Source organism: Felis catus, chromosome C1, assembly GCF_018350175.1.
Source record: "Felis catus isolate Fca126 chromosome C1, F.catus_Fca126_mat1.0, whole genome shotgun sequence".
NCBI classification, from domain to species: Eukaryota; Metazoa; Chordata; class Mammalia; order Carnivora; family Felidae; genus Felis; species Felis catus.
The window spans coordinates 72,818,527-72,844,122 of record NC_058375.1 but is presented as its reverse complement, the minus strand read 5'-3'; the positions used below and the strand labels follow the sequence as shown (position 1 = coordinate 72,844,122).

The window sequence follows — 25,596 nt, the reverse complement described above, 5'->3', positions numbered from 1 at the left end:
GTGTCTTTGTATATAAGATTTTTAAAAAATGTTTATTTAAATTTTTTTTTTAAAACTGTTTATTTCTTTGAGAGAGAGAGAGAGTGTGAGCAGGGGAGGGGCAGAGAGAGAGAGGGAGACACAGAATCCGAAGCAGGCTCCAGGCTCTGAGCTGTCAGCACAGAGCCTGACACGGGGCTTGAACCCACAAACAGTGAGATCATAGCCTGAGCTGAAGTTGGACACTTAACTGACTGAACCACCCAGGCACCCCAGATTTTTGTGGTTTTTATGCATTGGCTTGTACTGTCTGTGGTGTTATTTAGAAATTAGGTATATAATTAATTTCATAAATTGTGGACACAAAATGATTTGGAACACTCAGGCAAAAATCCATCTGATGACCTTTTGAAAAATCTAAACTGTGCATAAAAGTTGCCCATATTAATTTCTTTAGTGATGCTTATTCTTCTTTGTACTTTTATATGTAGAGAAATATGTTTGTGAGCACTGATTTATAATATCTTTTTTTTTTTTTTAGGTAGGGGACAGTTTATCCAGCATGTTAGAGAAGCTAACTGATAATGAAAATGAAAATACTGTAAGTCTTTTTACACTTTGTGTCTACTCTGACATTTTTTATGTATATGCTGCTTTATTTATAAAATTAGTCAACATTGTCCAAATTGTGATATTTCTAACTCTTACATTATATTTGCTGAAGAATCTTAAGAAGAAGCTACTTGAAAAGGAGACCTATATTCAAGAACTTTCTTGTTTGTTTCAGAATGAAAAGGTAAGCAGATTCTGAGCTTAATTCATCATTTTTCTTAATATTGACTCCCTCTTTTCCCTCTTTCCATTCTGGCGCCCATATCCTCAAAAAAAGACCCAGAAATGTTTTTAGATTATTTGGATATTTTACAAGTTTTTATGAAATAATCTTCTTTTTCAGTTTCTTTTTTAAAGATTTTTATGATACTTAGGTCAGAAAAATTGGCATAAATCACTATATATTAGGAACTATGCATACATTTGTATTGTATTTCAATTTTAGTATAAACTGAGGAATTTTGGTGTTTGTAGGAGCATTTTATTTATTTAGTTTTAAATGTTTGTTTATTTTGAGAGAGAGAGAATCTGAAGGAAGCTCCACTCTCAACTCTCAACGTGAAGCTTGATCTCAATATGGGGCTTGATCTCACAACTATAAGGTCATGACCTGAGCCGAAATCAAGAGTCGGACGCTTAACCAACTGAGCCACCCAGGTGCCCCTGTAGAAGCATTTTAGAGATAATTTACGTAGGATAGATAGGACTTTTCAAAAGGAGATTATCAGGAACCATTAAATAAAAGGAGGGAGGATTAAATCGCCCCATAGTTTATATAAAATATATTTATAATGGGGGAGATCAGGGTTAATTTACAGTGGTACTTTGCTTTTTATTAACTTTTTAGATCATGTCTAAGTATGGATAAAGTTAAAAATTTTTGAGAAGTAACACTTTTTTTTTTGTTTGTTTTCTCTGTTATAGGCAAATGCTTTGAAAGCAGACCGTTTTTCACAATCAGTAAAAGTAGTACATGAACGACTACAGCTCCAAATTCGTAAAAAGGAAGCAGAGAATGATAAATTAAAAGAATATATAAAGGTTATAAATATTCATTCACTTTTATAGTTTAAGTGATAAAATTAATGAACAACTATAAAGCCTTTCCTTAGTTCTGGAATTTGATGGTTTTGGAAAAATTCAATCTAAGTGTTGCCACGGGAAATACATATTTGAGGCAAATCTTAAGATTTATGGCTCATCCAAAGATGTGATTCCAAATCCCAATATAAAAATGCTCTCTCTCTTTAGTACCAGTCTAGAAAGGATTTCTAGAGCTTGAATATCTTTAAAAATCTTTCCCATTATGTAGTTAATTTATGTTTATTGTGGAAAATTTGTAACATACAAAGGAGAAAATTAAAATAACTTAAAAATACCAAAACCATTGTTAATGTTTTGGTATATAGAATTCTATTTTCTACATCCACACATAAATATATACTCTCACATTAGTAGGCAGTCAGTAAACGTTTATAATTTTTGTTTTTGTCATTAATGGTAACAACTTTAAAATCAGTTGACCCAGCTTTGGTATTTAGAAAACTGAGTAGCGTTCTTGTTATGCAGTTTTTTAGCAGTGTAATCAAGGGGAACTTTTTGGTTTAAACTCAGTTTCTGGTTTAAATATTCTTTTGGAAACCTCACAGGCATTTTGAAAGAAGAATTTGACGTTCTGTGATATGACACAAGCTAACTGGATCTATTGTCATTATTTTTTGCTGAAGGAAAAGACACAGTGTTCTCATTTTCAGGAAAGTGTGCAAAGATAGCCCCTATTGAATGTGAGCACATCTGCGTTAAATTTGTTTGCTTTTGCAGGTGTTTGCAACTTGTGGCATGTTTCAAGACTTCACTTGGGATGTTTTGGGTTTTTTTTCTTCAAGGAGGAAAAGCTTTTGCCCAGTAAAGGGACATTAAGCAGGCTTATGCGGAATGCGAATTTTGTCCTTTGTCCTCCTACATGTTCTTTTGAGCACTTTCCCACATGGATCCCCTTTGTCCTTTGCGTGGTGTTCTAGGGCATCCCAAATGAGCCGCAGTTGATATTGCCTTCCTCTGTTATGGTATTTACAATAGCATGCATGTGGTCTGACACCTCAGATAAGCATCTATCACACTTTATCTCACAAGTTTTAATTCGGTCCTCAAAGAGCAGTTGGGGAAGTTTTTGAAAATATGTTTCTTCAATTTAAAAATGGAATATTAAATGATTTTTTAAAGTTAATGTTAGCAATTTTTATATGATAATTTAGAGAGCGAATATAAGACTAAAATCTTAAGATTTTGCTGTGACATTCTCTCAATACTTTGAGTTTAAATTCCTTTACAAAAATACCGCTGTTTAGGGGCGTCTAGGTGGCTCAGTCGGTTAAGCGTCGACTTCGGCTCAGGTCATGATCTCGCGGTCCGTGAGTTCGAGCCCCGCGTCGGGCTCTGTGCTCACAGCTCAGAGCCTGGAGCCTGTTTCAGATTCTGTGTCTCCCTCTCTCTGACCCTCCCCCGTTCATGCTCTGTCTCTCTGTCTCAAAAATAAATAAACGTTAAAAAAAAATTAAAAAAAAATACCGCTGTTTAGAAATAATTAAAAGAGGTTGCATTAGGTTACTGATTTTTCTACATTTCCTCTAACACAGTTTTGGAATTAAGGCATTAGTTGGGGGATCAGAGTTGAATTCTTCCATTAGGTTTCACAAAGTTCTTTTTCGAATTCAAAGATAATGAGCTCACTTTGGTAACATAAATTTCAGTTATTTAGTATTTTAGTTTTGACTCAGTTGAGTCAGTTTGTTATGTAGGTCTTTAAAATTTTTTTAATTGTATTTTAGTTCTGTGAGAACTATCCCAAAGATACTTTGAACCCAGTTCTTTCTGGATCTTTATATAACAATTAGATATAGAATATTTTCACAATTTAGAAGACACAGAATAATTATCTTTATAATGTGCAGCATGTATACAACTTTGGAAATAGGGAAAGACAAGTAGTTGACTTTATGTTTCTGTTCATTTGTCAAAAGACTGTGAGGAGTTATTTATTTTGAAACTATAAAAACAATTTGGTAGTTTGGTATACTCCCTAATAGTGATCAAATGTGAGATAGGATAAGTCTAGTGAGAATGTCCTGGCTAGAACCTTATTCCAAAAAAAAAAATTTATTTCACCTTTGGTGTTGAAAATGGTTTACTGCTGAAAGTGTAGCAATTATTTGTGGTGTGATGGTGACACCCTGTGGTTTCTTAGAGGAAGACAGCTATATTTCCTGTGGAGTCTTCAGTAGACTTGGACTGCTTTTATTCTTGTTTTCCTCCAACTACTTATGAAAACATTTCATGGGATTTTTTTGTTTTTAGTTTAAATACGTTTCTAAAGACTATTTAAGAGTGTTTTGCTACTTTTCATAATCTACCTAGTTCACTTTTCAAAGAAAACAAGTCTTTAAATCTTATTTAAAATGTATTTATTTATTTATTATTATTTTGTTTTAATATTTATTTATTTATTTATTTATTTATTTATTTTTTTTTCAACGTTTATTTATTTTTGGGACAGAGAGAGACAAAGCATGAACGGGGGAGGGGCAGAGAGAGAGGGAGACACAGAATCGGAAACAGGCTCCAGGCTCTGAGCCATCAACCCAGAGCCTAACGCGGGGCTCGAACTCACGGACTGCGAGATCATGACCTGGCTGAAGTCGGACGCTTAACCGACTGCGCCACCCAGGCGCCCCTTGTTTTAATTTTTAATTTATTTTTGAAAAAGAGAGAGACAGACCGTGAGCCGGGGGAGAGGGGCAGAGAGAGAGACACACACACACAGAATCTGAAGCAGGCTCCAGGCTCCGAGCTGGCAGCACAGAGCCCGACGTGAGGCTCAAACCATGAACTGTGAGATCATGACCTGAGCCAAAGTCAGATGCTTAACTGACTGAGCCACACAGGCACCCCAAGTTGTACTTCTTAATCTCAATTTTAGTGGAAGTTAAGAAGCATAGTTTTTATTGAACATGGAGTTGAGTAGAAAACCCAGTCTTTTACTGTGACTCCTTTGATTTTTTTCATTAAAATGATTGTCCAAAACATGTTACACTGAAACCTAAATTCTGTAATAATTTAACTATTTTTCAGTGTTATACAACTTTGAAAAAATGTAAAAGCATTAAAATCTTGTCTCTAAATTCTTAGATATTTAGTATTCAAATACTTTAAATACAAAGTCTTAAAATAATTTGAAATAAAAGCATGAGAGTTATACTAAATCATATCCATCATCCATCCATCCTAATATTCTGTCTCTAGTTATGCCACCAAGAGATATGTAAGGAAACTGTGATGCCAATTAACACCATTAAAGTCAATGGATAGAAACACATCCCTCAGCCCCTCAGATGTCTTTTTACTCTTACTAATTCTTATGGATCTGATAGTTATTTACCTTTCTAAGCCTCTTTAGTCTTGGATTAATAACTCCCACAAAGTTACTAGATAAAGGAACACTTTTATTGCCCTTGATGTAATTCTTTGAAGTGTCACGGCATTCCCCCTAATTCTAGTAAATTAAAATTTGCTAAGTAAGCCTGTGTTTATCTCATCTGTATCTTTTGTGGTCTACAGATTTTGATCATATGTCCTTTAAGCCTTTATCATTGCAACTAAAGAGTCCTAATGTGTGTAGGGAGCTACTGATTTCTTTAAGCTTTGTGTATCTTGTTTGAATTGTCTCCAGCTCAATTATGGTTTTTTTTGATTTTCATAACTAGTACTATGTATAATATTCTAGATGTGAAATTTTTGAAAGTTCTAGTTAATTACGAAAGTTTTAAGAAAATGCTTGTGCCATAATCACCAATATTAGTACCTTTAATAAGAATAGGATTAGTTTTCTGTAGGCTTATATATTTTAAATTTTCATTCTACAACTGGTTACAAATAAACAGTGGTAAAACTACCTTTCTTTACTGTTATGCTTGTTATTAATCCTATGATTAATCCTTTTGATAAAATCCATGGAAGATTATATATGTTTATAATGTTACATAAAGATCGAGTTCCAAAATAATTTAAATATTACTAATATATATATATTTTTAGAGCTTAGAAACCAAGATAACTGAATGGAACTTAGAACTGAGAAAGAATAAGCATGAAGCTGTAGCAATGAAAGAATCAAGTAGGCAAAAAACTATAGCTCTAAAAAAGGCATCTAAAATTTACAAACAAAGGCTTAAACACTTTACTGGAGACATGGAAAACCTTACTTCCCAAATTAGAGATCGGGTAAGTATATATACATTCTTTGTTTACTGTCCTATGTACTTAGTTTATGTAGTTAATGTCATAATGCTTAATATAAATCTTATTCTTCTCAATGCTACTGACACTAGAAAAACTTTGCTCTGTTGCTTTAGTCTTTATTTTGAAAGATTATATAAAATGTCACATTTGCATATTGAAATTTATCAGTCTTTCCTTGGGAACTTTATTAAAGGATATATTAAATGTGTCCCAAAGCATCTAATGCAAACTAAGGGTAATGCTTCATACATATTCCCCCTTGGAAGCTGACAGTATACATTAGCATATTAAAGGCCCTGAGTAGGCTTTCAGTAAAGTAAAACAATAATGAGGAGTATTGAACTCATAGTTTCTCACCACTTATTAACCACAGAACTCTTGTTTTACCCACAAAACAACTCTTGGAATGGGTTCTAAGGAACACCAGTTTGGGAAATGCTGATGTATGTTATTAAACCATATGACTTTATTCAGCAATTCACTTCATTTGAACTCTGTAATGCACTTAAAACCATTTGTTGACGTAAACACACCATGTGAAAGTTATCTTTGGGTGTAGTACAAAGTTGAAAATTGGACTTAGTACTTTGTTGTTTTTGATGAATTATTATATTTCTTCAATTAGCAGTTAATAAAATATTTACTCTTTTTAAAGTCTCACTGGTATTGGACCTCGTAAGAACTTATGTTAAGGCTTATAGCATTAGGATCTTTTAGAATTGAAAGCAGACTTGTATAAACTCTGTGTAAACAAAGCAGCTTAATATATTTTATAAGCTCAGGTGTTAACATTTAAAGATGATCTACATTCAGAAGAATTTATCTAGACAAAAAGAATTGAGGAATAAGTTCAAAATCCAGAAGGTTATAAGACTTAGTTGAATACCTGAAGTGTTACTGAGTGGTGAAAGCCAATCAAGCCCTTCACATCCTCGGGGTTTTCCTATTTAAATAGCATCATGTCGCTCCTGTGCTCCAGATCACAGTATAGGAGGGCTCTTCCACTTGTGAACCTTGTGACTTTGGGTAAGGCACCCAACCTCTCTAACCTTCCGTTTCCTTAACTATAAAATAGGAGATGGGCAATATTATTATCTCATATCACCGCAGGGAGGAATAAGTGAGAAAATACATGTCAAAGCACACTGCCTGGCGGTCCTACATTTTTTGCCATATTGGCCTACTTTCTATTCCTCTAATGCATAGAGATTTGTTGTTTGCTGTTATCTCTGGCTGTAATGTTCTTCTCGGGTTCACAATAGCTGGTTCTTTTTTTAATCATTCAGTTATCTTTGTAATTGACATCTCTTCAGAGGGGCCTTCCTTGACCACTCTGTTTAAAGTAGTCCCCCAACTATCGTATCATGTCTTAAATTTTCTTCATAGCATTTATTTTACGGATACAATTTCTAAGAATCTTTATGTTATAGTATATTATCCAACTTATACTTCACACACACACACACACACACACACACACACACACACACACAGTCCAACTTAAACTTCGTAGTGCAACCTAAAATTCTTTTTACATAAAATATGAAAGCAGAATACTAGGCTTTATTCAGTGTATCAACAATATTACTATAAAAAAAGTGTAAGCCAAAAAAGTAGTTGAATGATGGAAGTAAGGAAAAAAGCCCCCAATAAATACCAGTGGCTATCATTGCTTCTTCTGGATCTTCTGATTAATAATTATTGGCGCTGTTGTCTTCCTAGTGAGTTTGTTCTATAGAATGTGGGCAGGGGGCACAAAGACTGTAGCTCACTAGGTGGGTTTGTAAAGGGTAGATTCATTTGACAGCTATTTATTGAGAGTCTTCTTTATGGCAGGCACTATTCAAGGCCCTAGCAATGAATGAAACAGACAAAAATCTATGTCTGGGAGCTCACATTCAAAATGGATAAAGCCATCACTATAATTTTCATCTCTTTGCTAACAGTAACAGTATCTGAAGGCCAATGGGAGTGACCTCTACAAAACAGCTTGACATCATCATAGCAATGAGAAATAAGGCATTTATTTATCCATAATAAGCATTACTAAATGCTGTGGAATTGTGAAATTGCAGAGAGTTTCTGTATTTACCATTGAGGACTTCTTTCTCCTCTGATGCTTATGTGGTTGTCAACATCTTCTATACATAGAATGCAAAATGAAAGTTCAGGAAATAGGAAGGAAATTATCCTCATTAATTATGAAACATTGTTTGAAAATAGTTATATTAATATCCTTAAAATGTGTTAGAACTACCACTGTGCGCATATAAAGCAATACTAATTAAAGATACTATCAACGTTTACTTTAAAAGCTTCCTATGTTCAGAGTTGTACTCTAAAATTTTCTGTATCAAGAGTTCCATCCTTTATAAGATGAGCATTTCCTTGTTTATGTTGTATTTGTGTTTAGGGCTCTGCACAAAACCAAAGTGCTATTTAATTACAAGATGAGTACTTGATGTATTTTTTAGGAAGCCAAGCTGTCCGAAACAATTTCAGCTTCCAATGCCTGGAAAAGTCATTATGAGAAAATTGTAATAGAAAAAACTGAATTGGAAGTTCAGATTGAAACAATGAAAAAGTAAGAAAAAAATTTAGAAACTCTTTAGTGTTTAATAAGTGTTTTTAGTTCTTTCCTCTTTTAAGTGGTTTGCATTTTGGTTCTTCTGGGTTACATGTGGTAAAGGTTGTCCGTATGATTTGATATTCTTGCTATTTATAATTCTGTAAACTTTTCTTATTCTATTACAAAAATGCAATAAAATGATTACCCATTAAAAAGTGCATTGGCTAGGGGGCCTGGGTGGCTCAGTCGGTTAAGCGTCTGACACTTGATTTTGGCTCAGGTCATGATCTCATGGTTTGGGAGTTTGAGCTCCACATCTGGCTCTGTACTGATAGTGCAGAGCCTGCTTAGGATTCTCTGTCTCCTTCTCTCTCTGCCCCTTTTCCGCTTGTGCACGCTCTCTCTCTGTCTCTCAAACATAAATAAAATAAACATTAAAAAAAAGTGCATGGGTGTTCACATTTTGAACTTTGTAGGTTAATATTTAGTATTTGAGTATGTGTCATCTATTATTTGCAGTACATGTTAACACTGCTTTGTCTTAAAATGGAAGTAATATTTCTCTACTGAGCAAGAATGTATAAAAATATATAATGGAGTTTACAATAAAAAATAAATGGTTTCAAAGTCCTAAAAGTTCTGTTCCTTTAAGTGCCTGAATTATGTAACAAAGAAAAATCAGTGATTCAAAATGCATATCTTTTATTCAAATTTATTACTGATTAACAATAATGAACCCTGAATATCTGTTTTTAAATGTTTTATCTTCTGTATGTTCTCTTCAGTTTTATCATTGTAAACTAGCGTGTATCATTTGCTTTTAAAGGTGAAGTATTGCCTCACTTGAGCCTTTTATTTAACTTTGTCCCTGAGATTGTGTATATGTATGTGCATGTGTGTGAATGAGAGACAGACAGACTACCTTTGGATGACAGTTTAGACATGTTATTGAATAGTGAAGAGAACGTTGTGTAATTTCTCATTGGCTTCATCGATGGGTAATAATTGCTAATCAGTGTTACTCAGGTAGTAACCTGATAGATAACTGCTTCCTGTTTACCTTGGTCCATGGCTTGTATTAACTTTTGAAACAGTGCACCCTACCAAAATAATTTCATAAGCACACTTAAAAAGCGTTATTTAAATGAAAGTTTCTGTGACTTTTATGAAATATATCATTTATCTCACAAAGGCAAATTACTAATCTCTTGGAAGACCTGAAGAAAGTAGAAGACGTTGGTAAAAATTCATGTGAAGAAATTCTTAGAAAACTTCACTCAGTTGAATATGAAAATGAAACTCTGAATCTTGAGAATACAAAATTAAAGGTAATATGTGTTCCTGTGTGTATGTGTATATATTGTCTAATGACAACATAGTAGAAGTAGCTGGAAATAACAGCATGCTTAGGATAGTGCTGTTGTGTCATTTTGTCCTTTATGTTTGTCAGGGTATTAGAGTATCATTATAATATGCAACTTATAAAACTATATATTCATATCATAGATATATATCATAGATATATGTTCTATATATATATCATAGATATATATGTTCTATATATATCATAGATATATATATTCTATATATATATCATAGATATGTATATTCTATATATATATCATAGATATATATATATTCTATATATCTGTACATACACATGTAGACACATACTTGTGTATAGATTTGTGTTTATAGTTGTATACACAGATATGTGTTAAAGTTGTTTTCAGCAATATTAAATAAGACTTGTGAGGTAGAACAACTGTTTCAACTTTTTAAAAAACTATTTGTTCTCCAATTTTATCTGTTGAATCATCCAAAATTACATTAACTTTAATGTGTAAGATTTTTTTCTAGGTGTCATGGTTACGATAGGATGTAACCTCAGGCCTGGTTTGTTTGAAACCAGAAAGTATGTTCTTGGCTGCTTCATAACCAGAAAGAATTTTCCAACTTAATCAAATCCAAGGGGTGATTGGTTTGTATGTGTACCAGAGAAAAATGGAGAAGTTTTTTTTATACTTTCTGAGAAAAAAACGTTTGAGTTCTCAATTAGAGATACATGTAACCAGATGAGACTTGATTAAAGATGACGGCATCCTTTTCAGTTTTTTTATACAATTTTTGGAGGATAGTAAATAGAACACAGAAAAGAATCTCTTTATGTAAAAGAAGGCCAGAGTTGGCAGCTCAAAGCTGATACGGCATCAGAGAACCTAGCCTCTTTTTAGCTCTCCCCTATTGCCATTCCTAGGTTATGACCCTCATGATCCAAAATGACTGCTGAAGCGCCAGTCATTATAGCCAAGTTTTGAGCAGAAGGATGCAAGGGGAAAAAGATGAATTATTTCCCCCCCTTTTTTTCATCTCCTGTTTCACTTCCTCTCAGGGAGAATTCCTGTAAGTTCCGTACCACTCTACCTTCTACTTATTCAGGTACATGGCCCCAACTAGGTGCAGGGGAGACTGGGGATTATAGTCTTCTGGTTATCCTGGGCTCTAGCCAAATATGAATACTCGTTATTTTCTGCATTTCATTCATGTTTTCCTCTATCTATCCCTATAGTTTTACTGTATTTCCAGTTTGCAGTTATTTTTCCTGGTGATATCTCAGAACTGCCTTAGTTCAGCTCAAATGCTACTTCCCCCACAGTCTTTTCAATTAGGATGAATCTCTCTTTATCAACTCCCATCTTTGTGTGCCCAGAATGCCCAGGGAAGGTGTGACATACACTGAGGTCTCAATATTTATTGAATGAATGTTTAAAATGTTTTTTCTTGGAAGAGGAAACAATTTTATTCATTATGTTTATTTCCTTAATTTCCTTGATAGCCTTCAGAGAGAAAAGATTAGCATAATCAATATTTCATCCATTATGAATCTAATTTTTAATCATGTGGTAAATGGAATTAATTTTAAATTACCTGGTATAAAAATCATTGGGTTAAAATTTACATCTTACATCCTATGAATAATTTGCAAACATGTATGTTTAATTGATTATTCTCTGGGTTTTGTTTAAGGAAAGAAGTTTAGGTGTGTTTGGCATATGTTATTTGCAATGCAAAATTGCCTAGATGTTGTATTTTGTTACTTTTAGTGACCAGAATAATTTTACATTTAATGTTTCAAATGAAAAAAAAAAATTGAGCTGATATTGCTTTCAAGACCCAGTGACCTCTTCTCTTGAAATTGCAAGAGTTTATTTGGATGGTTATAAGTTCTATTTGTTCATTTTAAAGAGTTGGAAAAACAGAAACGCATAAAGGGAAACATTTAAAAATCTCTTATGATCTCATAACTGAAACTAAAGTTACTATTTTAGCATATAGTTTTGGGGATTTTGGACCACTTCCAGTGTTTTGCTGCTATAAATAAAAATGTGGACAGTTTCCTTGAGTCTTTTTGCATATCTGTTTTCTTAGGATACATTTAGGATAGAATTGTAATTATATGGTCAAAAGGAAGGCTCATTTTTAGGGTTGGTGTTATATATTTCCAAATTACCCATCATAATTGGGTCCCTATATTTTTTCCAGTACTAGACAATTTTAAAAGAGATCTCTCCAAATTTGATAGATGATCTCATCTAGTGCTGGGGCTTTAAGTACCAGGTATATCCTGGGGGCTCTCAAATTTATATCTCTAGCCTAGACCTTGCCCCCGAATTCCAGACAAGTATTCTACTGCCTACTTGAAATTTCCACTTGGGTATTTAATAGGTGTCTCAAAGTTAGCATGTTTAAAATAGACTTCCTGTAGGGGCACCTGGGTGGCTCAGCCCTTACGTGTCAGACTTCCACTCAGGTCATGATGTCACAGTTCGTGAGTTTGAGCCCTGCATCGGGCTCTCTGCTTTCAGTGCAGGACCTGCTTCAGATCCTCTGTTTCCCTCTCTCTCTGCCATCCCCCCCACCACTCTGGAAAATCAACAACAACAACAACAACAAAAATAGAGCTTCTGTATTCCCCCAAATAGCTCATCCTACAGTTGTCCTCATCTCAGGTAACAGCAATCACCCTTCTTTTACCTGGTGTCATCCTTGACTCCTTTCTCTCCCAGCTGCTTCCGGTCTGTCAGCAGATCTACTACAGATCTAGGATTTGACCATCTCTCCCCAGCACCACTGCTACTGTCCTGGTTTAAGCCACCAGCATGTCTCACAGTTACAGTGACTTCCCGACGCCTCTTTATTTCCACCCTTGCACCTGCACTCAGATTACAGTGCAGCAGTAGAGTCGTTCCCATAAAAATGTAAGTCGCACCATGCCACTGCTCCACCCAAACCCTCCAGTGATACCTGGTTAATAAATACCTACAAAGCATTATTCCACCTGGCTATCCATTACTTCTCGGGCTTCATCTTTCCACTATCCCCTTTGGTTTCTCCCTTCCTGCCACATTGACCTTCTTACAGTTTTTCCCTGACTGGCCAGGGCTTCTCCCACCGTTGCCTTGCTCTATGGGAATTCCCTCCCCTCAAAGACCCACACTTTCAGTGTTTGCACAAAAGTCCCTTCTGGAGACCTCCTTGGCCCATCCACAGTTCATGTAGGGTGTGTTTTACTTCATGTTCTTGTTTTGCATTCATCTATCCCTTGTTTTTGTCTTTCTATACATGGGGTATGTGAGCCCCATGAAGGAAGGGATTTTTTGTTTCTTTTCTTCATTAATAGAAGAATATCCAGTGCCCAGAGTATGTTTTAATGACCAGTAAATATGTTTTTTCATGTATTTATTGGTCATTTACATTTCTGCCTTTATGAATTACCTACTCATTATCCTTTAGGTCTTTTTTCTAATTAACATGTAAGAACTCAGGTATTAATCTTTTGTCATAATTTGTTATTCTCTTTTACATTTTGTTTGCCTCTTAAATTTTTCGAGGGGGCAATGAAGTTCGGGGAGATGCATTTACACATATGTATGTATACATATTTTTTTTCTTTTATGGCTTCTGTTGAGTCTGTCACATTTCTGCATATCTTACAAGTAGAAAGGACTGACTGCTTGAGATCCAGACTATCTTTTCAAGGATGTTTGTATAATGGACATCCTTGGAGATAGCAATGTTTTCCTTACCAAAGGGCAGACATGCTTACTGCCTGTTATGAGAGATCTGGGTTCCCTAAACTCAGGGTTGCGCCTCTGTAGTGCCTCCCCTGAAAGGTGTGAGTGTCATCTGGCCCTCACAGTGTTGCCCTGTGGGAGCTGGGGCTTAGGAAGCTACCGCAAATCTGGCATCTGGCTACTGCTATTGCTGCAATGAAGTTTTGTGTCTCTGACCCAGGAGTCTCACATCCTTTGCTAGCATCCATGAAACTGTTCCAGGCTAACTTGTAAACTTGGAAGGTAAAATCCCAAACCCTTAGAATGCTTGATATCTTTTTTTGATTCTATGCTTAGTAGGGGTTTTGCTATCCTAAAATCAAAATTTTAGCTGTATCTTCTGTGAAAAATTTTAAAGCTTTATTTTAAGTAAGTATATAAATATATTTTGTAAAAATAAATACAAAAAATAATATTGGGTGGAGTTAAATAGTTAATCTATTTTCTTTCTAATAATTAAACAGTTGTCTTATTGCCATTATTTAGTGATCCACATTTTTCTCATTGACTTAAAAATTCAACCTTTATCATATACTAAATATAATTTTGGTGTATTTTTCTTTGTCTTTTCCATTGACTTTTAAATTCTAAAATTAAATATATATATATATATATTATATATATGTGTATATATATTTACATACACATACACAGTATACTTAAAAATTTTAGTTCTTTATACATCCTAATATCTAGTAAGTACTGAGATTCTCTACCTTAGTATTTCTTTCAGAATTGTATTAGTCTTTCCCATTTATTTTTCCATATGAATTTTAAAATTAATTTTGTTATATTCCCCCTCCTCCCAACTGTTGTATTTTTGGTTGAAATTACACTTAAAGTGTTATTGTTTTGAAAAAACTGATATGTCACTAGTATTGAGTCTTCCCATCAAAGAACATGGTCTTTCTATTTTCCAAGTCTTTCTTTGTCAGGAAATTTTAAAAGTTTTAAAAATATATGTCTTACATAAGTCTTATTATAGTTATTCATTATTACTAACTTTTTAAACTTCTTAAATTTAAATGGTAATTTTATGCAATAAAGATAATTATGTTATAACTTTGTTGATAAATGAGTTATGTTTTTATAACCCTGTAGCACCAGAGTATAAGTGAATTCTAATGATTTATAAAATCTATTTATATATTCTTTGCTAGACTACTCTTGCTGCTTTGAAGGATGAGGTTGTTTCTGTTGAAAATGAACTCTTAGAATTGCAAGAAGTAGAAAAACAACAGAAAGCCCTTATTGAAGTATATAAAACTCAGGTGACTATTGCGTTCATTTTAATGTTAAATTTTGTAGACAGTTTAAAACACTGCATTTTTAATGATCTAAATTAAGGTGGAGCTATTATTTTGTGATAGAATATATGTCCCATCTATTTCTTAACGCCTCGTATATTTTTATAAGTAGATGATTCTGCTGATTCCTGATTCATACATTGACTGTGTATATACTGGGTATTCCTAAAAGTAGATCTAGGGGCACCTGGGTTGCTCAGTCGGTTAAGCACCCGGCTTTGGCTCAGGTCATATTCTCATAGTTTGTGAGTTCGAGCCCTGTGTCGGGCTCTGTGCTGACAGCTCAAAGCCTGGAGCCTGCTTTGGATTCTGTGTCTCCCTCTCCGCCCCTCCCATGCTCGTGCTCTTTCTCTCTCAAAAATAAACATTAAAAAAAATTAAAAGTCAATCTAAAATTAATTACATAGGTGTAATGTAAACCTTAGGTACAATCTTGTTAAACTTAGTTATATTTATTTGTCATCTTATATATGTCATGGTATTGATGTAGAATAATGACTCCCTTCTAGGGTCATTAAAGCTCAACACTCCCTCTTTCCCAATAAAAAAAGTAAAATTCTGATTTAGTCACATGAAAGACCTGGAAAAGAACATATGAAAATATATATGGAATACAGCATGTGTTCAGTGGCAATTTATAGAAAACCTGATGTTTTGGAAATGTAGTATTCAAGAAAATATGTATGAGAAGATGGGACTTACGCAGGTCCTTGAACAATGGTAACAGACTAGTCAATAAAGAGCTTGATTTTACTGGATGAGAGAGCATTTTAATTAAAGAATAATGAACTAAAGGTAAAAGCTTAAGCAGGGCATTGTGTAGATAGGTAGGAAGGAAGTACATCTGGATGGTTTAGATGGGAGAATGAAGTTGAGACATCCAGTTAGAATATTGTAGTCATGGGGCTCCTGGGTGATTCAGTTGGTTGAGTTTCTGACTCTTGGTTTCAGCTCAAATCATGATCTCAGAGTTCATGAGTTCAAGTCCTGCGTTGAGCTGCACGGTGATAGCATGGAGCCTCCTTAGGATTCTCTCCCTCTCCCTCTCTGTCTACCCCTCCCCTGCACTCTCTCTCTCTCTCAAAATAAATAAAAATAAACTTAAAGAATATATATTGCAGTCATGTGGAGCTTACCAGACCAGAGGTAAGATGGAGGCCATAGTGGACTGCGGGACACATTATGGAGAATGACATCTGTATCCTCCAGCTGTGTGTTTGGCTTAATCCCTCAGCAAGAATACTGTGCATGTTCTAGGCTCTGGGCTTTGTATGAAGTGCTTAGATTTTTTTTTTTTTTTTGAGCATTTTTAAATTTTGGAGTGTAAAATAATTGGTATGGAATTGGTAAAATAATTGGTATAGTTTGGATCAAATGTTCTTTTTAAAAAAAAAAAAAACAAAAACACATTTTATTTTGTTGTAATAAATCTGACTCTTCCCAAATAAATATGCATGTGGACATACATGTCAGCATATTTCAATTACTCCTTAGTCTTCAGATTTTTTTTTTTATTATTTTTTTTAGTTCTCCTTAAAGTTCATTGACCTGCAAGTATAGATCTCTCTAATATTCAGTCTTAAGGGGAGAGACTAGAAGTATTGATGGGAAAAGACAGATAAGTCATAAAGGATTGTAGTTTGGAATAGAGCACTGATCTATTCTTATATTAAAGCAGGAATAACATTAGATAAAGATACTGAGGGTATTGATAGGGAAATAATGATTTGCTTTTTATTTTACATTATAGCCTTTTTTTTTTTTTAACATTTATTTATTTTTGAAAGACAGATCATGATCAGGGGAGGGCCAGAAAGAGGGAGACAGAAGATCCAAAGTAGGCTCCATGCAATGAACATAAAGCCTGATGCAGGGCTCAAACTCACGAACCTTGAGATCATGACCTGATCTGAAAACAAAGAGTCAGACTGAGCCACCCAGGTGCCCTTACATTGTGGTCTTAATAATAAAATATGTTACTCTATTTTCAGATACAAAAGTTGCAAGAAGCAGCTGAAATGGTGAAAAGCAGATGTGAAAATTTGCTACATGAAAATAACCTAATAACAAAAAACAAAAATAAAAAGTTAGAGAAGGTGAGTTTGATGTTTTAAGCAATAAAATAATATTTTATTTATACGTTTTGTACTTTATGAGTACTATACCTATTCTTTCATTGTGGTTGTTTTCTCTAGTTTAGACCTAGGAATTATCTGTCTTAAATCTCTGTAGGAGTTTGTTTTCTAAAGAGATAATGTTTCTTCCAGGCTTGAAATGTTTGTATGAGTTTTTTTTTATTTTTTTACTTTTTCCTTAATAGTTTGAAAACAGCATAAATGTTTAATTTTTCTGATACAAGAGCAGACTTAACATAGCTCAAAAAAAAAAAAATGGTTATCACTTAATCCCTGAGTTTCCTCAACCATAAATATGCAAACTTGAATATCTCTCGTTTTTAATCCCACCTTTTTGTTTCTGGTACTAAATCTTTTGTGTCTAAAAAGCAAAATAATATTCTCTGGTAAATACAGAGAATATTTGGAGGAAAAATAATATTAAAAAAACAGCATCATTTCCCGTTGTCACCCCATTGCAACAGAATGAGGGGAAGGCCAGTGTTGGCAAGTTAGGATGTTTTTGCGAATATTTTTAACTTTTTAAATGAAACCTCATCCCTCTTTGGGTCTTGTCATGTTGTTTTGGTAAGGAACCAGTGGAAGTCCTAGGACACTGACTCCTAGCTGGAGAGATCATGGGATGTTACCAGTCACTTCCAACTGAGTATAATAAGGTGACTATCTCTGGGTTGCCCCCACATTTGGGATCGAGATGTCTGAGTGAGGCATGAGTGTGAAGAAGAGGTCAGCCAGAGTGGGCATTCTGCTGGTTAAACAGAGATAAAGATAGCCCACCTAACATGCAACTGATTACTTTCTTAGAATTACTTTTCACCTATTTTTAGCAGCGTGTCTAGCATTTCATGTGTTCTGGTCTCTTTTTCTCATGAGACATACCACTGCAAAGGTCTCTTTTGCTAAGCAGCACTGTAAATAAAAAGCCTATTAAAAAAACCTGTTCAAAAGGCTGATGGGGCAGAAGCCTGTAATTTTCAGATACCACGAGGTCACAATGTCTTCTAACTGGTATTAAACCAGAAGTCTTTTTTTTTTTTTTAAGAAATTTCCATTCATTTTTTTTTTTTTTAAGTTTATTTACTTTTGAGAGAGAGAGGGAACACAAGGAGGGGAGGGACAGAGAGAGAGAGACAGCGAGAATCCCAAACAGGATGTGCACTGTTGGCACAGAGCCTGACATGGGGCTTGAACCCATGAAATGTGAGATCATGACCTGAGCCGAAATCAAGAGTCAGACACTAACTGACTGAGCCACCCAGGTGCCCCTAGAAAAGTCATTTTTTAAGATGAGATTTTTCCATTTCACTGTTGACTCTCATGGTTTTCTCATGGGCTCTTAGATGTTTGGGGACCCAGAGGTACACTTTGTTCTTGCTTGACCTTTTGTGATCAAGAGTGCCAGGTGATGCACGGTAGCTCTAGGTGTTCCCTGTCTCAGGGACAGAGTCTGGCTCTTGTTTTTTCCTTCCTATAAACATCCTAAATGCCATATGTCTTGTTATATTTTCTTAATTAGCCATGTAAGCATTTCTTAGGTTTGCTTCTTGTCACATTTCCACAAAAATGCCACAGTGAGGTACCGCACTAGCCAAAGGGATGAATGTAGATAAAATTAGGGAGACTTGCTCATAGTAACACTAAGGATGAAGTTACGGTCTACTGAGTACTGATGACATTAGCTAACTAGAAATAATATATAGTAAACCCCACCAACCTGAACGAAGATGAGTGCAGCAAGGCTGTTCTGACTAAAAGATCTGAGTTACAAGACTGAATGACAGAGAGTGACGATTACTTTAGACTGATGGCTGGGTAGTAGAAAACTACCACACTAGCTTTACTAGTAATAACTATGCCTGAGTATAAATTACAGGATTTAGGAAGTTTGCTTTCCTCAGTATGTTAAACATTCTCCCTGCAGGCTAATATTATATGCATTTACTCAACAAACTTATTTTCAACTACTTTTTAAATTTTAATCCCAGTATAATTAACATACAGTGTTATATTAGTTACTCAACAGACTTTTTGCAAACTAAATTGCAGCCCGCTTTTGAGTTATAGGTTCTTAGTTGGCAGAGTCCAAGTTCATGTTTATTCGTATTTATTTGCTTGAATCATTTTGTTTAAAACCATTATACCTAAAATACTCATTGTATTACGAGCATATGTAGTATGTAAGGTAGTGAAGACATTAATGCTGAATGTGTGACCTTGCACTTATTTCCCTAATGCTCCAACTCAGATGAGAGGCCAGACGGAGTCTCATCTGAAGGAGTTAGAGCACGTCCGCGATTCGGTGACGGCGGCGGAACGGAGGCTTCACGAGTGTCAGGAGAGTGTGCAGCACTACAGGGAGAGATGTGCGGACAAGGTGCACACCGTTAGGGAGCTTCAGGGCCAGGTGTCCGGCTGTCATTTTGCTGTCTTCTAGATACGTTAAAGGAATACTCTGGAGTGATTTCACCAGTTGAGGGCACTCATGTCAGGGGTTGATTTGTTTTGCCTTTTTGTTTTTTTTAACTCCCATTTAAGTCAATTTATCAGTTTATTGCAGATGCTGTAATATTTTGCAACCTATTCTTATAGTATTTTATCGTGGAAAATTGGTAACTAAAATAGCTCATTTTATTTGTATAAATCTGCATTTAGACATTTGAGAACACAGTAATAGCATGAGAGGAGCAATACTATGTTTACATATATCTTTTTGATATCATGATAAGCCAAATTATCATAATTTACTATACAAAAATTATCATAATTTACTATACAAAAATTAGAATTTATTTTCATTAGAATTGTGCATCAAATTCATTTGGATTATTTTCAATTATTATTATTTTTTTACTCCCATCAGAACAGGGATCATCGATGCCCTGTTAGTCACCACATAGCCATCTCCTTTTTTTTTTTTTTTTTTTTTTTTTTTTTTTTAATTTATTTTGAGAGACAGTATGCTCATGAGCAGGGCAGGGGAAGAGAGAAAGGGAGAGAGAGAATCCACATACCATCTTCTAATTCAATACCTAGCACAGAGTAAGCTCTTACAAATATTTTTTTTGATTAATTACTCTTTCAAAGAAGTATATGCAAGGAGGTAGCAAGTCTTTTTGTTTATTTGCAAAAACAACTCCCTGTCTATCTTCCAAATGTAACCGGGATTTTAATTTTGAAATGCATCCTGTTTTTAAAAAAAACATGCAAATAAAACTTTGCTAAATTTCAATTCCTGAGAAGAGATTTTTGTAGGAGAATGCCAAATCTACATAGATAACCCAAATTATAAATTAAATTATGAGAAAAAAATTATTTTCAAGGCTTCTTAAAATAAGTATAGCTTTTGAAGCAATGGGAAGAGTATTTGGTCTTGGCATGAACAAGTTGTCTTCGGTTGATTTGTTCATTTTACTTTGCTTCTCACAAATACAGTTTTCACTCATAGTTAACTTCATAGATGTTCAATTATCATTCACTATCTTGAGATGAAGCAGGAAACTGTAAGAGTAACTCTAAATATGCAACAATAGGAGATTAATGATTTTTAGTCTTCAAATGTACTTAATAAAATAAACATCCTTTTTCAACAAAGCATTGTTCAGAATGTTTTAATTGCCATCTTTCAGAAAAAACCTTCTAGTAGATGATTTCCTATGAGACAGCATAGTTTAAAAAAAAAAAAACTTAATCAGGAATTTAAGAACTTATGTTTTAAAAATGTAATTATTTCTTTGAGTCTCTCTGTGTAGGAGTAATAATAATATTTAGGCCTTCTTGTTTCTTTAATGATTATTCTAACACTAAAGTACATAGATTTCTTTGGAAGTTGCTTATAAAGAAAATAACCAAGAAAACTTTTTCCCCCCTTCTTTTAGGTTGATGGAAATCATAATCTTCTAAAAAAGCTTTCTTTGGAAGAGGAAAATTATCTTATTCAGTTGAAGTGTGAAAACCTTAAACAGTAAGTATTAAATTGACTTAAAATTGGTGTTACATTTTTCTCTATACACTATAATTTTAAAATATATGTTTTCTGCAAAAAGAAAATTAGAACAGATGGATGCAGAAAATAAAGAGCTTGAAAAGAAACTGGCAAACCAAGAAGAATGTCTTAAGCACAGCAATCTTAAGTTTCAAGAGAAATCTGCAGAACATACAGCATTGGCCAGACAGCTGGAAGCTGCTTTAGAAGAAGGAAGACAAAAGGTACAGATGGCCTTTATTTAGAAACTTTTTAATTAGTTTACCGAAGAGTCGTCTTTTTAAACAGACAATATCTCATCTTACCAAACCTACAGTTATTGTTTTTATCCTGATGACAGGGTGAAGAGAGCAATTACATTTTTGTTTTTTACCTACTTTTCCCTTTTGGAGCTAAACAGCTGTATTACTGGTACAGAATTACTTCACTAGGTGAATGATGATGTGGCAGGGTAGAGGGCAGAGATGGAAAACATGGAAAGAATTCCCCCCCTCCTTTTTGTTTTTGTTTTGTTTTTTTGAATAAAAAGCAGTTGTGCAAATTATCGAACATTTTGGTTAGGATCTGGTGAGGTGTAAAGCTCCATTCCCTTTTCTTTTTGCCTAATATTATTGCATAAATACATACAAGAATTAAAGAAAATTGAATTCCAGTTAAATCCATTTGGTTCGCATTTAATAAATATCTTACTGTGTGTTGGGCACTCTGCTAGTATTCGAGATGCAAAGATGCATAAGACCTTGTTAGTTCCCAAGCTCGTCGGCAGTTTCCCTGGTGTAATCAGAAACCCACATGTGGAGGGCAGAGAGAGACCGTAGAAAGAGATGCACCATTCCTGGTTGGAAAATGGCAGGTTTAACAAGCAAGGGAACCTGAGAGTTGTCTTGGACAGCCACAAGATGAGTAGATTTCCACAGCCACCTGACAGACTCTTAAGTTTATAAAGAAGCCCTTTAACTAGGTTCAGTCATGTACCCAGACCAGAAAATCTCAACGTCACATTTCATTCTCAAGGCTATTTACCTGGAGCAGCTACTGGGAGCAGGGAAGGAAAGCAAAACACATACCTCAAGGACAGGGGAGAAGGTGGGGAACCTCCAATTGCCCAGGTCCAGCTCATGGGTTACCTGGAGGTCATGTCTTTTTTACCATCTCCAACAGACCTCGCCCCAGCTCTCAGGACACTCATAGCCCAATAGGGAGATAATAGGCAAGCAGACAAACGTCATCCAGCATGTAGGTGCTACAACAGAGGGAGGGTACAAGGTACACCAGAGGATGTCGTTAGTTTAACTGGGGGCGTTGGGAAATGATTCAGGAGGGTCTTAAGGAAAAAATACATTTATCAAATGATTTGAAAATGTAATCTTGAAAGGGCATAAAGTGGTCTTTGGATTCCAACAGGCACTAGGTTTGAATTCTGGCTCTGACTGGGTTTGAATTCAGGGTGACATTACACCCTGACCCAGAGTGAGTCACTTCTCTAAACTTTTAGTTTCCTAATTAGTAAATGGGGATGATGTGTTTCCTCATCAGATTAAATGGTGCTAAAAAGAGATCCTCTTTACCATGATGACTCTCAAATGTATATCTCTTCCCCAGGTTTCTCTCTTCCCTGAAATCTAGACTCAGAATTTCTGCTACTTACTTGACATCTCTACTTAACATCTCAAACTTAACATGTCCACTACCAAATTCTGAATCTTTCCCTCTCAACTCTTTTCCTCCCATGTCTTTCACGAACTTGTGAATGGCAATTCCACATAAGTTAGATAAAATCTGATGTCCTTGAAGTGTGGCTCATACATTGCAAGTGTCATCTATCTATCTAGATTTTTTTTAATTGTGGGAAACCAATTTAAATTGACTTTGAAAGGCGCAACATTGAATAAAAACTAGGTAGCAAAATGTATTGCCAACGGTAGGAATGTAATCCAGATTTCTCAGCCCCATCAACCTTTGAAAGGAAAATAAATGCCTTTATCCTGGGTTCAGCCTAGGTAGACTTCAGAAATGGTAGATGTTCTCAGATTCCTTCTCAGAAGTGTTGAGAGTTCCCCAGAGATGTGTCTACGTTCTCCTTTCTCTCCTGCTGCACTGGAACATGGGGCTGTCTCTAGTTCCTGCCAGGTGAGGGTGCCAGCACTGTCCTGTCACCATTGTCCACACTGAGGACATTGTCAAGGGCTCTTTCTCCTACAGCTTTACATCCTGCGAGCATCCCTCACTCACAATCACCTTTGGAATTTGTGCAAAAGAAATTTTTGTAAATTACTTTACAATAACTTAGAGCTAAATTTACAGTAGGAATATAGTTAGAGGACAGTCCTTCCCACTAGCTCCTTACTCCTGAACTAGCCCTGCCTCCACTCTTACTCTTCTGGCTCCAACCCAGAATTCTTGCAGAAAGGCTCCCACATATCTGAATCATTGGATGAACATAGCTCAGCTAGACTTTCTCCTAAAATAAACCATCGTAGAAATGGAAAACTCAAATTCAGACCACTTTGTAAGTGAATGAATGAAAAAACAGTTTCTTGCGTGTGAGTGACGTGTATACATCTCCTGCTCTGTCCCAATCTCATCCATCCAATCTGTGAGTAGCACTGGATGAGAACCTTCTATGCTCTGTCAGCACTCTAGACCCCACGGTGAATATCCATACAGTAGGATGGCAACTGGCAAGTTGGCCTCAGTAGGTTAAAAAAATACAGTATTGGGAAAAACACCTACCCAAGTCACAGAGGAGTGCACATGTGTATACTTCTTCCATCTCAAGCTAATTTTGCAGATATTTTTAACTGCAAAGAGAAATAAGCATACTTATGCTATATGTATTTTTTCAAGATAGAACATCTTTAGACATTTTCTAATTAAGCTAATATACAGTTAATATCTGTTCAGAAAAAAGAGGTATAGTATAACTATATCAAGTGTTTAAGTCATACTTTAAAGAAGCATATTTAGTTATTTTACTCTCTTAATGAAAATTATAGGTTTCTGAAGAAATAGAGAAAATGTCATCTAGAGAGAGGGCTTTACAGATTAAAATATTAGATCTGGAAACTGAGCTTAGAAAGAAAAATGAAGAACAAAGTCAACTTGTTTGCAAAATGAACAGTGTAAGTATTTGTAGGGCTTAATATATTTTCTTTTTTTTTTTTTAATTATGTACTTTTGAAAGACTAATTGTTTTTTAACATTTATTTATTTTTGAGACAGAGAGAGACAGAGCATGAACAGGGGAGGGGCAGAGAGAGAGGGAGATACAGAATCTGAAACAGGCTCCAGGCTCTGAGCTGTCAGCACAGAGCCCGACGTGGGGCTCGAACTCACGGACCGTGAGATCATGACCTGAGCCGAAGTCGGACGCTTAACCGACCAAGCCACCCAGGCGCCCCGGGCTTAATATATTTTCATAAAAAGTAAATTAGCATTTAACATTCTTACTGTATAGTTTAGTTAAAGTATGAAGTGAGGGGATTGCTTTACTGGTAATATTAAAAATAACAAATTATATAAATCATAAAAATTTAAGATGTCATGATTATGCCAAAGAATTATTATACTGCATCCTTGGTAGCTTCTATTACATTTCCCCAAGTCTCATCAGGCCCTTTCCTGCATATTACTTTTGCATGACGACTGTTTAATGAAAGTTGCAGATATAATCTACTTAGGAATTTCTGGTATGAATTTTTCATTTTTTTAAGATACACAATTTAAACTATTATGAGTTAGATTTTGATATCTGTCTTGAGTAATGAATATTATATTTTAGAAGGTGATGAGTTTGTGTTAAGTAAATATTCAGTATTGTTATATCTGCATATGAGACGGGTGCTTTGAGCCACTCAGCCATGAAATGAGAATACCAAATTGGCCGTGTTTAATTAATCTTCTAATGTCTTTTCCTAAATATTCATGAAAGTAGTCAGTTGGCATAAGGCACTATGAGAGCTAGCACTAGTCGTGACTAAATTACTTGAAAACTATCTAGTTGGTTACATAGAAAATGATGATACTTTATCTTTTCTGGGAGCCGGAGACACCACGAAAACTATTTTTGTATTCCCAAGTGTCTAAAAGTTGAAAACGTGAAAGATTCAAAAGTTAAATGATTTTTGGCATGCAATTTTAGTTTCATCTTATCACCATCAAAAGTGCCATGGCAATTTAATCAGAACAAACGTTTCTCAGTTTTAATGTAGCATGGGCCTTCCCTTTATTCTAAATCTCTTCTATTTATAGATTGATTTTTTAATGTTTTTCCCACCATCAGAATTTTTGATACTATAAAATATGTGTGATTAAAGTTCTAAAAAAAATAGTAAGATAAGTTGGGTTTCTCTACAATTTCCCAGTACTTGGTTAAAGCTTCCAAAAGAAAGAAGTTTAAGATCTGAGGTTCTGTTAAATCTGATAATTTTTACAGGAGTAAAAATCTAGAATTCTAAACATTGCTTTAGACATTACTGAAAAATGAGTCTATGTATTTTGTCCTTTCAGGGGACAGTTCCGTGGGCAGGTCAGTATTTGTTTTATATACATATCTTAGCTCCAGTTGAATTGGAAGCACCCTGAGAGCCTGTCCCATAGTTGA

At 34.9% G+C, this 25,596-nt stretch overlaps 1 protein-coding gene across 17 annotated transcripts in view; it reads left to right on the top strand.

Moving 5' to 3' along the window:
- Positions 1 to 25,596, top strand: part of ODF2L (outer dense fiber of sperm tails 2 like) — a 170,050-nt gene that overhangs the window by 10,317 nt on the left and 134,137 nt on the right. For 7 of the 17 annotated variants that reach the window (XM_045036132.1, XM_045036130.1, XR_006584457.1 and 4 more), the window contains exons 4-14: positions 521 to 580; positions 704 to 775; positions 1,516 to 1,632; positions 5,683 to 5,868; positions 8,361 to 8,470; positions 9,648 to 9,783; positions 14,730 to 14,840; positions 16,868 to 16,972; positions 19,257 to 19,415; positions 20,887 to 20,972; positions 21,055 to 21,217. In XM_045036132.1, coding sequence (XP_044892067.1) covers positions 521 to 580; positions 704 to 775; positions 1,516 to 1,632; positions 5,683 to 5,868; positions 8,361 to 8,470; positions 9,648 to 9,783; positions 14,730 to 14,840; positions 16,868 to 16,972; positions 19,257 to 19,415; positions 20,887 to 20,972; positions 21,055 to 21,217 — 1,305 coding nt within the window. Of the gene's footprint in view, positions 1 to 520; positions 581 to 703; positions 776 to 1,515; positions 1,633 to 5,682; positions 5,869 to 8,360; positions 8,471 to 9,647; positions 9,784 to 14,729; positions 14,841 to 16,867; positions 16,973 to 19,256; positions 19,416 to 20,886; positions 20,973 to 21,054; positions 21,218 to 23,989; positions 24,116 to 25,502; positions 25,522 to 25,596 lie in introns of all 17 variants that reach the window. The other 10 variants (XM_045036134.1, XM_045036129.1, XM_019837366.2 and 7 more) reach the window with 4 other exon arrangements.